Raw genomic sequence first — 12240 nt, forward strand, 5'->3', positions numbered from 1 at the left:
TTGTTTCCTGTGACAAGGTTTTAGTTTTTTGTGTATTTTGTGTATTTGAAACACTATTGGATGCTGTAGCAGTTTCATTGACTAACAAGGTATCATTACTGTGATCTTTTCCAGTTTCTTCAACATGGCTTAAATCCCTTGTTTGCATTCTTAGTAACTGGCCTGAAGCACGTCTGTTAGTTTGGTGTTTTCTGATGGTTTCTTGGTAACTATCATAGTCCTTGGAGGATATAGTTAGATTAGCTAAATCATCTCCCTTTATTTCTACTCCCATCCTATAAATGATAATTCTGCATACTAACAAAATGATCAAAAAGAGTAATACACATCTGAGAATCTAATCAGGCAAAGATGATTGTGCACTGACAGGGATAGTTCAAAACATGATCTAGAATGAACACATATCAGCATTGAATGTATACAATCACCTTTGCTGGACTTCATAGCTAATTCATGATCCAGATGTAAGAATTCTGAAGTTACAATTCAGACTGAGCATGGCATTTAGATTCAATGCGATTCAAATTATCTGACTATAGTCTTGAACTTGAACAATGATATATATGTAAAAGTCATATGTAAATGTAACAGATCAAATGTTATGTTTAGAGAAAATGTAGGACAACAGACAACACATACTAAAATTATTACCTTAGATTATCTAGATCCATCTTGAATACAACCACTGATACAGAATCTTGATTTTTACCGGGTATCCCATCATCAAAATTTTGTAAAATACAATGCTGTTGACCATTTTCCTATAAGACATTTATTTATTTATTAGTTTATAAAATACATTGAACATATACCAACATATCTACACATTCATAATTATATCCACTGCCTTTCTGTGGGGTCTAATATACATTTATAAATCAAAAAATAGCCATAATTTATAATCAATCCTGATGCCACAGAAGGCAGTTCAATTAGCATTGAATTTTAGTATTTTGTAGCTTAGGCATAAATTTTGAACTCAACTTACCATATATGTAGATAATCCTGAATTACCACTCTTATCTAAGGTAAAACCAAACAGCTACAATAAAAGGTAAAACAGTAGTACTAATTGCAATAAATTTGAGATTTTGTGGCAATTATCATCAAAAAGGCATGAAAAAATCTAGCACATTTGTATTGAATGTCCCAAAGATCAATTCTACAGTCATTTTAGAGCTTCAATCAGAGATGACTGGCAAAAATTTTAAAATTGTCCACAGGTATTTGAAGTTTCATTGATATCATCTTTCTGCAAAAATGCTGATATAGCTAGATAGTCTAGTTTATTTTATTAGCATTGAACACATATCTCTATATATCAGCACTTTATAATTATATCATATCATTAATGAAATACCTGTGATATGTGGCTGGTTATAACTCAATGACTATGACTGCAGTTCAGACATTTTTATCTAAACTAATGCTCAAAAGAAAGTACCCACCTGTATAATTTACAGTACGATTAACAAAAATTAAAATAAAGTGATTAAACCACTGTAATACATCTCACACACGGTCAACACAAAATTTCACATGAAAAAATGATGAAAAAAGTGAACGAATTACGCAAACGACGCTAAAAATAAAAAGCGACAAATTCTGATGTTGCACGAAATGCACGTGCATGATGAGGGTATAAATCAGTTTACTGGACAAGTTAGCAACAGAGGATAAAGAAAAACACAAAAAGTATGCCACGTTTGAGCCGGATTGAACGAGAAAGAGCTGTGGGAATGGCGCAACATGGAGCAAACATCACCTTGATCGCAAGAACCTTCGGCTGCTCCAGAAAAACTGTAACAAAATTGATGCAGCGTTTGAGGCAAACAGGCAGTACATCAGACAGGCCTAGGAGTGGTCGACCACGTGTCACAAAGCCAGGTGAGGACCGCCACATCAGGACAATTCATCTGAGGAATCGTTTCGTTACTGCAACAGCAACGGCATCAGCGCATCGTATCAGTCGACACACAGTGTACCGGCGACTGAGGGAATGTGGTATCCGAGCACGTCGCCCCTACCGAGGAGTGCACATGACACTTCAATACCGACGTCGTCGATTGACATGGTCCAGGAGAGTTCGGCGATGGCAGATTCGTGAGTGGTGTTCACGGACGAGAGTAGGTTTTGTCTTTACAAAAATGATGGTCGTGCTCGTGTTTACAGACGTATAGGTGAGCGTTTAAGACCAAATTGTGTTCAGGAAGTCAGAGCGTTTGGAGGCGGTAGTGTGATGGTGTGGGGAGGGATCTGCGATGATAGGAAAACACCACTTGTGACTATTCGTGGCAACCTTAATGCTCAAAGGTACAGAGACGAGATTTTGCGACCAGTTGTTCTACCATTTATCCGGCAACAACCCCGTGGCATTGTCTTTCAACACGATAATGCAAGGCCACATACAGCAAGATTGACAAATGACCTTCTTCAAAACGCCAACGTCGTTGTTTTACCGTGGCCAGCTTGTTCTCCCGACATGAATCCGATTGAACACCTATGGGATTACCTCGATCGGCAAATCCGAAATCGACCGACGCAACCTGTCACTGCTCAACAGCTGGAACAATGTCTCGTAGAAGAATGGCAAAGAATAACGCCTAACGTCATCCAACGTCTTACATCATCAATGCGTCGACGTGTTGCCGCCTGCATTGCTGCTAATGGGAGTCACACTTGCTATTAATTAATTAATTAATTGATAAATAAATATTGATTATTTTTTAAAGACAATTTGCCTTCTCAATTTCTGTAAAAGTAAACCCGACCCCCCTTGTCTTTGTGTGCCGGTCGAACAGTAAACACGGCTGTCTGTTACTTAAATTTGTGTAAATTTGTTGTAGAAATGAATATTCTATTGGAATTACATAGTTGTTCATTTCTATCTGCTTTTGTTTTCTCCTAACAATTGGTCAAACCTAGTCGGTACTTTCTTTTGAGCATTAGTTTATTTGATCAAAATGGATTTTCTTTTTTTTTTAAATAATGAGAAAAAAATGGTAGAAGTCTGATTTTCACACTGAGTTCTGTTGTTAAAATCATAAAAAAATAGTTTATCAATTAACTGCATTGTACTTACTGTTTTATTTCTAGGTACTTCATGGTTTTTACTGGTAATAGTATAGTGGAAATTAGTGATATCAACTGACAATATGCCACCTTTTAAAAAACCAAATGTACTGACTGTTATCTGTCTTCTATCATCCTCCTAAAAATATGACAGAATTTATTGGAAACATTCCTTCTTACAAATTTATCAGCTGTCCTTAACATGCACAATTTGTAGTATAAGCTTACAGGTTTAATGTCACCATTCAGAGGACTTTGCTATTGCATGTCAGCCCCTACAACAACCTGCAAACTAGGTGGAAAGATTTTAAGGACATTCTGGATATTCTTAAAACAAATAAGGTGCAAGACTCGATCTGCACAGGAATTCTATAAACTTTTTAAGGTCAAGAGGATACTTCATCTAAATCCTTGGTTCTGTCCTAGCTTCGCGAAGGTAACCTTATTTCTACTAAGTACTTTGCAAGTTGGTATATTGAATTTAACCAATTATTTTTGTAAGTTTTGGCTTCAAACCACTACTGAGAATGTAGTACTAGTACCAAAAGAATGACTTTGTGTTAATAAAAAAAATCATTCAAGTACAGTCAAGTAACCTAATTTCGTGGAAACCTATTTTTCGTGGATTTTCGGAAATGATAATTAATTTACATGAGCGACCTTGCGCGACCTTCGCATTAGTTTGTTTTAATAAACATGGGTTTTCTCTACAATATCAGCCAGTAGAATGAATCCAGTAATTTCAAGCAAGGTAAAATGTATTAAAGTATACTTTGACAAATACAAAATGGCGGATTTCACTTATTACCAAACGTCACCATTTTTTATCGGCCGAATTTCATTATAATCCCGAGCGGTAATCCGAATTCCAAGTGTCGTCTGCTAGAATATAATCCAACGAATGAACTAGCGGATTCCGTGTCAGCAGAAAATTTCTATGGAACACAAAGTGGACCATATTCTTATGTTGTTTCAGTGACTTTTATCAATAAATCACGCTACGTATCTTATTTTGTCAGTCACTATTTTTTTTTTTAAATCTTGGTTCTTTGAAGGAATTGTCACTAGTTATAATGAATTGATATTAAAGATAAATACTAAGAGAAGTTAATTATACCACCTGGTATCCATACAACGTGTTTTTCTAGACTTATTTATAGATCAAACATTGTACACGAAAATAGGTGTCGCATTCTGCCGCCGTTGCCGAGTTGGTTGCTCATGAAATATGGGTCAAAGGGAAGGATTCATAAAGAAAATCGAAATAAACCAATTTCTATTATTTTGTAGAATATCTGAGGAAACATCTAAGACATAAAAAATTTTTTTTCGTTTTTTAACTTTGACGAAATTCGGTGTTGTTTCTATTCTTAACAACACAAAGTCATTCCAACAATAACAGTACTATTTTGAAGCTGATATGCCTATTCATATGAAAAAAAATAACCAATGAACTTGCAAAGACTTGGCAGTCGGGTAGGCTACATCAGTTTTCATCAAGTTCTTTCTTGTATTGATATGACTGTTGTTGATTGTTGTTAGTGTTGCTAACTTTGAAAATAAAATGCCCAAGAAGATGTAACATATCTGTATACTTTTACTCAGGTAATAATTAAAGAAATCTGCCTACCAATGATCACTATGAGTAAAATAGAAATATAACACCTAACGACTATGACTATGGAACTTATGGAAGACCGGTCTGGAGCCAGGAGGCAATTACTAATCAGGCAAATTAAGGCATACTGATTCCTGTACACCAAGAACCAAACTAATCATGACTGAAATTGGCTGATTCTATTATTACCTCTAACTTAAGAAAATGTTTCTTTCCATTCCCTACGCTTACAAGAAGACACACAATTAAAATCAACATCGTTTTGTCAGATGACATGATCTTGTTTATTCCACATCTCGCCATTTTTTAATAAATATAATCTTTGTATTAACGCCACTTATTGGTGAGTCTAAATATAGTAGCGAATCAGATCAACGGTGACATGATGCCATGGACCACAAACAAGAAAAGATAACTCGGGCAGTAGCTGCCGTTAACAATTTGAAATTAGTCAAAAAAAATAAACTACACCATGTATTGAGTATTGCCAAATTTGGAAATTTTTCTGGGATCGCGTTTTGAATTGTTTAAGGCTCTGGCAAGTTGCAGATCGATAAAAAAGATCATATTCTTGATTTTATACATTTCTAATATAAAAACGAAAGTAGACCGGAAGTATCTCATTTTGAGGCATGCGGAGGAAAACCGGAAATATACCACAAATTTAGAAACTTAAAATATTACAAAATAATCGAAATTTGCTCTTTTTATTCCAATAATTGATACAAAACGATGTCTGATTCAGACGATAGTGATTTTTCTGCACCGGGCAGTGATGCAGGTGTGTAGAAACATTTATGTATCGTAAATTTAATGGTGAAACTCATCTAAACTGTGATAATTTTTAGTGTTTTGAAACAGTCTCTGATTATTTTGCACTTTTTAAGTTAATTTTGCACATTGTCATTTATTATGCTTATTTTGTTGCCACCCTCTTTAAATATTCGACGAGTTGACTGACACCAGTAGGCTTAGTACTAGTAGTAAAGAAGCTTGTACCTTACTCTTTTTAAATTGGGATAATGATATTGATGAATTTCTTCAATAAGGTTTTTCATCGTATGTAATAATAAGTGATAATCCTGACATCGTTTATTGTTAGTTTTATTTGCACCACTCACCAGTGTATTGATATGTCTTTCAGGTGGTGATGATGATAAAAGCAGTGATGTAGAAAAGGGAAGTGATGGTGGACATAGTGATGCAGGTGATGTTAGTGGAGGAGAAGCTATTGATGAAGAGGATGATTATGAAGAAGATGAGGAAGAGGAAGAAAGAGTTCGAAAGAAGAAGAAATCACACGTTAGTAGATTTATCTTGGAAGAAGCTGATGTTGATGATGAAGGTGAAGAGGATGATGAAGAATGGGAAGAAGGAGCTGAGGATTTGATCGAAAGAAAGTCAACGTACGATGGTCCAAGTGCTAGAGAAATCGAAAGTCATCAAAGAATGAAACAAATTTGGGACAGTCAAAGAGAAGATGAGATTGAACAATATTATAAACAGAAATATGGTGAAGGATCAGCCGTCGAAAGATTTGGTGATGGAGAAGAGATGTCCGATGAAATTACTCAACAAGGTCTTTTACCTGGTGTTAAAGATCCAAACTTATGGATTGTTAAATGTAGAATGGGTGAGGAAAAGGCCACAGTATTGCTCCTGATGAGAAAGTTCATCACCTATCAGTTTACAGATGAACCTCTACAAATAAAATCTATTGTGGCTAAAGAGGGTTTGAAAGGGTATATTTATATAGAGGCATACAAACAGACCCATGTGAAACAGGCTATAGAAGGTGTTGGAAGTTTAAGAATGGGTCTGTGGCAACAGCAGATGGTGCCAATCAAAGAAATGACTGATGTCATGAAAGTAGTTAAGCAGACAACACAACTGAAGACTAGATCATGGGTTCGTTTGAAGAGAGGTGTCTTTAAAGATGATCTTGCTCAAGTTGATTACATGGAACCATCTCAAAACATTGTTCATCTTAAAATGATACCTAGAATCGACTACAGTAAACCTAGAGGTGCCCTCAAAAATCACAGTAATCCTGAGAAACGTAAGAAAGGCAGAAGACCTGCTCAAAAACTGTTTGATGTGGATGCTATTAAGTCAATTGGTGGTGAAGTAACAACAGATGGTGATTTTCTCATCTTTGAAGGAAATCGTTTCAATCGTAAAGGTTTCCTGTTTAAGAGTATGGCTATGTCAGCCATAATGGCTGATGGTGTGAAACCAACTTTGATTGAATTGGAGAAATTTGAAGATCAACCTGATGGCTTAGATGTTGAGTTAGCTCCACAAAAAACAACATCAGAAATAACACATAATTTAGCTGATGGAGATGTAGTTGAAGTATGTGATGGTGAATTGATACATCTTCAGGGTAGAGTGATCAGTGTTGATGGGAATAAAATTACAATCATGCCAAAACATGAAGATTTGAAGGATCCATTAGAGTTTCCAGCAACTGAGTTGAAGAAATTTTTTAAGATGGGTGATCATGTGAAAGTTATTGGTGGACGTTATGAAGGTGATACTGGTCTGATTGTAAGAGTAGAAGATAATGTTGTGGTTCTCTTTTCTGATTTAACCATGCATGAATTGAAAGTTCTACCAAAAGATCTTCAACTTTGTATGGATATGGCAACTGGTGTTGACTCCATGGGCCAGTATCAGTTTGGTGATTTAGTTCAACTAGATCCTCAAACTGTAGGGTGCATTGTCAGACTTGAAAAAGAAAACTTCCAAGTCCTCAGTATGCACAATAAAGTTGTCAGTGTCAAACCTCAAGCTGTAAATAGAAAGAAAGATACCAAACGAGCTGTAGCCCTTGATTCTGAAAACAACAACATCCAAGTAAAAGACATTGTTAAAGTTATTGATGGCCCACATTCAGGAAGGCAGGGAGAAATTAAGCATCTCTACAGAAACTTTGCTTTCCTTAACTCAAGAATGATGACAGAAAATGGTGGGTACTTTGTTTGTAAAACTCGACATTTAGTGCTAGCTGGAGGATCCAGACAGAGTAACACTAGTATAAATGTTGGGTTTATGTCACCAAGAATCTCTAGTCCAGCTCATCCTAGTGGTGGAGCTGGTGCAGGCAGGGGTAGAGGTGATGGTGGAATTAGTAGGAGAGACAGACAATTTATTGGCAAGACTGTCAGAATAAAGCAGGGGCCATTCAAGGGTTATATTGGTATTGTTAAAGATTCCACTGAGACTACTGCCCGTGTTGAGCTTCATTCCAGCTGTAAAACTATATCTGTGGATAAATCAAGATTGGCCGATGTTGCTGGTGGAAAATCAGGTGGTGCTACATCTACATATGGCAGAACTCCGATGTATGGTGGACAAACTCCCATGTATGGATCAAGAACACCTATGTATGGTTCACAGACACCATTACAGGATGGCAGTAGAACACCTCATTATGGAAGCCAGACACCAATTCATGATGGAAGTAGAACTCCAAGTGGCGGACAGAGTGCTTGGGATCCATCTAATGCCAACACTCCCTCTAGAGCTAATGACTTTGATTATCAATTTGAAGATTCTCCATCACCTGCTGGTTATGGATCATCAGCTAATCCAGGCACTCCAGGTTATCAAGCTGACAGTCCACTAGCTGGTCCTTACACTCCACAAACACCTGGTAGTGCTTACTCCCCCTATGTTGCTTCACCATCTCCATCCAGTTATCAGGCACCTAGTCCTGGTTACTCCAGTACTCCTAGTCCTGCTGGCTATCAACCTTCTCCTGCTGGCTATGGTACTAGTACCCCATCACCTGTTGGCTACAGTCCTTTAACACCTGGAGCACCATTCACACCTGCTACACCTGGAACTGCCATGGATCATGGTATGGCTGATTGGCATACAACAGATATTGAAATTAAGATCAAGGAAACCCACGATGATCCTAACTTGATTTATCAAACTGGTGTGATACGAGGTGTGTCTGGTGGGAACTGTTCTGTATTTATTCCTGATGAAGATAAGGTGGTGAATGTTGCATGTGAACATCTGGAACCGATTCGACCAGAGAAACATGACAAAACCAAAGTTATTCTGGGAGATGAGCGTGAAACTACAGGAACATTACTGAGTATAGATGGTGTAGAAGGTGTCATTAAAACACAAGATGGTCAAATCAAAATGTTGCCCATTATATACCTTTGTAAAATGTCACAAACTTAAAATTATGATCTGTTAAAATTAACTATTCAGCAAATCCTGGTTATTTTTGCTACTGTTTTTGACTTTGGTGTTAAACATTGAAATTTGATACTTCAGCACAGTTTAATGCTTAGATATATAATTTGATTACGCCTAAGAATCCTTTCTAATTTGTTGAGTACATTATTTAATATTGATATAAAACACAATATGTTTCAGGACTTAGGTGATCCTTGAATATTATTTTGTATGTAAATGTTTGATTTATATATAAAATCATAAAGAACTAATTGTTTGTTTGTCTTGGCAGCTATCTAAAGGATCTCAGGTAACTTAAAATAAGAGTTGAGTAAATATCTTAAATTTCTAAGTTTTGGTTTATAATGAACCCACCTAAAGTGATTCAAAATCTAAATACGAACAATCTACTTTATTTTAGGGTAAAATTAACAGTAATAGAAACTGCAGTCTAGACTGACATTGTGTTGATTACTGTTGAAAATTACAACAATATAATGGACTACTCGTGTTTGTTTTGAATCAGACCAGGATGAGAGAAAATATCTTTGCTTGACTATAGTTGTATGCCTTTAGTACATGTGTAAAGAAATTTGGACGGTTGTAATGAATAGATAAATGATGAAAGGATGCTATTTTTGGGTTAATAACTGAGGTTAAAACTGTTTTGCTCTTTGAAAGAATTATGGAAAAGTAGTTTATAACAATGGCGAATGGTGGAATAGCAAACTCCATGAGGCCAGCACATTGCTCAACTTTGATATCCTTGATATTGTAATTGTTATCAAGAAATTGGTCCAACAAGACAGTCTTTGATTGGTTAAAGATATCGTCAATAGAACAGGACTGCGATAGAAACATTGGAATACAATGGAGTTGACTTTTTATTGACAGAGTAAAAAACAATCTAAAAATCTTTAAAATAACAATATTAATTATTTTTTATTACTAACAAACAGACTTGTGGTATTTACCAGTGACTAGCTCTATGGTTTAATCAACACAATGTCTAATCTATGACATACATTTGGCACAAATACATGTATCTCTATCTTGGATCAATCCGGACAGACAAAGATAAATTTGAATGACAAATATTCTGTCCATTCATAAAGTTTGACAATATCACAGGTTTCCAGATTGTCAGTGACCAGTACAATATGACACAACAGCAGGATAGCAATCACCTAACTTTCACTTTGTTTTACCATAAATCTTTATTTTCTGACCAAGACCAGTGCTTTTATATGAGACACTGTTCTAATCACACGCCAAATCTGCCACACCATGTCTAATTCAGCAGAATGGCTCTGATCTGGTGTTTGATATGGGATGACAATCTTGATTAAGGCAGTAACTCGGTGGTACTTCTTCTACTTCTTCACAAAATCTAATCTTACGACCAGTTGGTTTATTAGAATCTGGTAATTTTTGTTCTGTATCTTTCTGATCTTTAGACATTAATATTCTCTGTCGAGCTCTTTCTTGTAGTTTACCATTGACATCTTTTATCTTCTCTTCTACCTGTAAAACATTTATAAACTAGTGTCCAAAAGAAACGATACCAACTTATTTTCAAAATTGTTTTTTACTAAGTGAATTGTCTAATATGAAAACATGCCAATTCGTATTGCACATCCCAAACACAGCATAGTCGATAAAAATACCCGGAACACGTGATCACTTCCGGGAAAAAACGTAAATTTCATGAAAGTGACATTTCCCTCTCTAGCATGTTCTGCACGTATAAAACGGCTGATCAGACACGTTGATATCACAGCAACAAAAAGAACACAAGATATGCCACGTTTGACAGCCATCGAGAGACAGAGAGCCGTTGGAATGGTCCAACAAGGAGCGACACACGTCAACGTCGCCAGAAGGTTGGGCTGCGCACGCATCACTATCACCAGGTTGATGCAGCGGTTACGTCAGACGTAAGACAGGCTCAGGAGTGGAAGACCACGAGTAACCACGCCCCGTGAAGATCGTTACATTCGGGTGTTACACCTGAGGAACCACACCGTAACAGCGACGTCCACGGCGGCTACAGCACTGGGACACAGGATCAGTCGACAGACCGTCTACAGGAGACTATGGCAGTATGGTATCCGGCCACGTCATCCCTACCGCGGACCGCTCCTGACGCCTCGACACCGGAACAACAGACTGATCTGGGCCAGGCGAGTTCGACGTTGGCAACGGCGGGACTGGGCACGTGTTATGTTCTCTGATGAGAGCAGATTCCTCATCTTCAAAAACGATGGACGGCAGCTTGTATACCGACGATTTGGTGAACGTTTGGCGCCTAACTGTATCCAACAGGTCCGGCCGTTTGGAGGTGGAGGGTTAATGGTTTGGGGTGGCATATGTGGTGACGTCAAAACGAGGCTTGTCGTAATTCGTGGAAACCTGAATGCACAGCGTTATATTGATGACATCCTACGGCCTGTTGTGGTGCCCTTAATTCAGCAACAGCCTCGTGGACTCCTTTTCCAACATGACAATGCAAGGCCACACACAGCAAGATTGACACAGAACTTCCTTGCCAACGCCAACGTACAGGTTTTGCCATGGCCCGCATGTTCACCGGATATGAATCCCATCGAGCACTTATGGGACCACCTCGATCGGCAAATCCGACGTCGCCGTGTGCCTCCAGTCAACGTCCAGGACTTGGAACGATGTCTCCTCGAGGAATGGCAACGCATCACTCCCAACGTCATCATACGTTTGACGGCATCAGTCCGTAGGCGTGTTCTGGCATGTATTGATGCTCACGGTGGACATACCCGCTACTGACTTGACTTTGTGACGTGTGGAGTGACATTTCCCGTTGTTTCTGGGATCAGTGCTCTAACGAAATGTTCTTTTTTCGACCCCACCCATCTTTAAAGGCTTGTCATATTGGTTGTACAGATTTTATTGAAATGAAATTTTTGTACAGATGTTGTGAAAGGATTTCTCAAAAGCATAACACCAATCCTAAACTTCTGCATTGTTTAGTTTTTCTTTTATGTCGTTGTAAACAGGTGGTATCGTTTCTTTTGGACACTAGTTTATCACCTGTTAACTTGCCAAAAATATTTTTATATGGATAATTGGGGATAACTCACTCTTCGCAAAGTCAAGGTATTATGAACTCTATAATGTGTTGACATCATTAGGCAATGCCATAATTGGATTGTATGCCAATGAATACAGCCAATCAGAGCCCTTAGGTAGCTACAAGCGTTGCCCCATTGTTGACAATCTTGCTGTCAAGGGCTCTGATCAGTTTTATTCACTAGCATGCAATCAATTCACCTATATTACAAATGTCCATTGTCCAGGTGACAAGAACAGTCTCT

At 37.5% G+C, this 12240-nt stretch overlaps 2 protein-coding genes across 2 annotated transcripts in view; one reads left to right on the forward strand and one right to left on the reverse strand.

The window, feature by feature from the left end:
* The window catches only part of LOTGIDRAFT_200945 (hypothetical protein), a 9738-nt gene extending 4750 nt beyond the window's left edge, over window positions 1-4988 (reverse strand). The window contains exons 1-5 of the mRNA XM_009050799.1: window positions 4880-4988; window positions 3083-3211; window positions 989-1042; window positions 652-761; window positions 1-275 (exon numbers count right to left, since the gene is read on the reverse strand). Of these exons, the coding sequence (XP_009049047.1) occupies window positions 1-78 (78 nt within the window). The 5' untranslated portion in view covers window positions 79-275; window positions 652-761; window positions 989-1042; window positions 3083-3211; window positions 4880-4988. The remainder of the gene's footprint in view (window positions 276-651; window positions 762-988; window positions 1043-3082; window positions 3212-4879) is intronic.
* A 337-nt stretch (window positions 4989-5325) lies between these two features.
* On the forward strand, window positions 5326-9160 carry LOTGIDRAFT_225963 (hypothetical protein). The gene is made up of 2 exons (XM_009050800.1): window positions 5326-5471; window positions 5835-9160. Exons 1-2 carry the CDS (start codon window positions 5423-5425, stop codon window positions 8891-8893), a joined length of 3108 nt encoding a protein of 1035 aa, XP_009049048.1. The 5' UTR covers window positions 5326-5422; the 3' UTR covers window positions 8894-9160.
* The last annotated feature ends 3080 nt before the right edge of the window (window positions 9161-12240 follow it).

Source organism: Lottia gigantea (genome assembly GCF_000327385.1).
Source record: "Lottia gigantea unplaced genomic scaffold LOTGIsca_156, whole genome shotgun sequence".
NCBI classification, from domain to species: domain Eukaryota; kingdom Metazoa; phylum Mollusca; class Gastropoda; family Lottiidae; genus Lottia; species Lottia gigantea.